Source organism: Cariama cristata, unplaced genomic scaffold (genome assembly GCF_000690535.1).
Source record: "Cariama cristata isolate BGI_N322 unplaced genomic scaffold, ASM69053v1 scaffold6721, whole genome shotgun sequence".
NCBI classification, from domain to species: domain Eukaryota; kingdom Metazoa; phylum Chordata; class Aves; order Cariamiformes; family Cariamidae; genus Cariama; species Cariama cristata.
The window spans coordinates 1-2,654 of NW_009598578.1; the positions used below are offsets into that span (position 1 = coordinate 1).

The 2,654-nt window shown below is 39.5% G+C and overlaps 1 protein-coding gene across 1 annotated transcript; it reads left to right on the top strand.

Moving 5' to 3' along the window:
• Positions 1-845: 845 nt before the first annotated feature.
• MYCN (v-myc avian myelocytomatosis viral oncogene neuroblastoma derived homolog) lies at positions 846-2,348 on the top strand (the record flags this gene model as incomplete). The annotated part of the gene is made up of 1 exon (XM_009709341.1): positions 846-2,348. A coding segment is annotated over one exon (594 nt), but the record flags the coding sequence as incomplete, so codon positions are not given.
• Positions 2,349-2,654: the final 306 nt, after the last annotated feature.

The window sequence follows — 2,654 nt, forward strand, 5'->3', positions numbered from 1 at the left end:
CTGCCACTGTCGCCCTGGGGATGGGGTTCATGGGAGATGACCGTGTGTGCCCTTAGGCGTGATTTGGGAAGGCTGGAGCAGGCTAGTGACCCCTCAGAGCAGCACTTGCGCTTGCCCTGGCAGAACCTAAAATGCTCGGAAACGCCTCCTGTACGTTCCTGCAGGGAAGCCCATTTGGGCTGAGACGTGATTTAGTGTGTGTAGATGAGCTGGTCCGTATGACCATCGCCATAAACTTGGTGATCCATCCCGGGTTTCAAAGCCTGCTGTCCCTTTAATGTCTGGTTTGACAGCTTTGGGTGAGGAAGCACTTCCAACAGCTGTCTTCTTGGCAGTGCACCAAGCGCCGGCTTAAAGGGTCCGCGGCTGGAGCAGCTTCACCTTCTGCCTCAGAGCAAACCCAGTGATTGTTTCATTTTCCGACTGCTTTTCTACCAAGCAAGGGCTGTGTTGTGGCACTGTGCATGCCTTTTGTACCGCAGCTGTACGATTCCATTCAAAATACATACGTTCTGTCTAAACACTCTTTTCTACTGCTGCAATTATGTGGGTGGTAGCCCCGCTTTGACTGAAAATTGGAAGCGTTTTAAAAAAAAACCTCATTAAACTTATTACACTTTCAGAAATCACTGTTCTTCAGTCGTTTCATGTATATTACATACTTTCCCAGATCTATATCTGACTACAGATGGTGGGCACACCCAGGTTTTGCCATCAGTTATTTCATTGCTGCTTTTACTGTATATATTTTGTCAATAAATACATCTGGGTTGATACTTGTTCAGAGTATTTTCTGAGAGAGTAATGTCTATTTTATTTTCTATTTTCTGTTGTGGAAAGATGATGAAGATGAGGAGGAAGAGGATGAAGAAGAAGAAATAGATGTTGTGACAGTGGAAAAAAGACGCTCCTCCTCCAACAAGGCTGTTACCACCCTTACTATTACAGTGCGTCCTAAAAATACCACTTTTCCATCAGTCAGGACACAGCAGAATGAACTGATTTTAAAGCGTTGCGCACCAATTCATCAGCAGCATAATTATGCCGCTCCTTCTCCATATATGGAGAGTGAAGATGCTCCACCGCAGAAGAAGTTAAAAACTGAGGTGCCCCGTCCAGTAAAACCCACGATCCAACCAAAGTCTAAGAGTGCAAGTCCTCGAAACTCGGATTCAGAAGATAGTGAACGTCGACGCAACCATAATATCCTGGAGCGTCAACGGCGTAATGATCTACGGTCAAGTTTCCTCACATTAAGGGACCATGTTCCAGAACTGGTTAAAAATGAGAAAGCTGCAAAAGTTGTGATCTTGAAAAAAGCCACTGAATATGTTCATTCCCTTCAGGCAGAGGAGCAGAAGTTATTGCTAGAAAAGGAAAAATTGCAAGCCAGACAACAACAATTGCTAAAGAAAATAGAATACAAGCGGACTTGCTAAACTTTTGTTTCGTTTTGTTTTGGCTGACCAGGACAGTCATTGCCACTTTGCACATTTTTGATTCTTTAAAAAAAAAATTGTGTTTTTTGACGTTAAGAATGTTGGTTTTACTTTCAATCCAGTCCCTGAAGTAATTGACAAACTATATTTTCCGGGTACGGAGCAAATGGATGTTCTTGCAAGGAGTTTATTGCAAGACTACCAAACAAAATGGACTGCCTTTGTTTTAATTCTTAAGAACTGTAGATGGTGGGGATTTTTTTTTTTTTAATTGTTGTGAGCATTTGGAGCTGCTGATGACATCTAGTTGAGTTTTGAAATGTTCATTCCTAAGTTTTATGGTGCTTATGTTCTAACAGATGTTACTTTAGGGGTTGACATTTTGTACCCCTGTGGGAATTTTCTGTAAATACCATCTACACACTTGCCTTTTGTACATGTCTTGGGTTATGAGAGGTGGCTTTTGCTACCGGTATTAGACTGGAAGTTCATACCTAAGTACTGTAATACCTCAATGTTTGAGGAGCATGTTTTTGTATACAAATATATTGTTAATCTCTGTTATGTACTGTACTAATTCTTACATTGCCTGTATACTTTAGTATGATGCTGATACATAACTAAATTTGATACTTATATTTTCGTATGAAAATGAGTTGTGAAAGTTTTGAGTAGATATTACTTTATCACTTTTTTGAACTAAGAAACTTTTGTAAAGAAATTTACTATATATGCCTTTTCCTAGCCTGTTTCTTCCAGTTAATGTATTTGTTAATGTTTGGTGCATAGAACTGGGTAACTGCAAAGTTCTGTGTTTAATTTCTTCCAACGATGTACATTTAGTGCTGCGTCTTATAGCACTTTGAAATACCTCATGTTTATGAAAATAAATAGCAATTACATGATGTGCCATTTACTATTTTTCTTTTAAATGAAGTTCTTCTGAATAAAAACTTTAACTTTGTGATGTTCATGAAATAGAAAAACATGGTCCTCATATCCTGGGCACTTAAAACTCTCAAACTATAGGTGATGCACTACAAAAAGTCAGCTAGGTAGGACATTTCCATTTCTGGTTTAAAAGTAATTGTAGTAAGAACAATTTTCCTATTCTTTCATACTTCAGATATCTCTTGTGATGTCAGGATCATCCCAGGGGACTGAATGTACCACAGTTAATGGAAAGACTGTTGTGTCTTGTGAAGACTTCTGGAA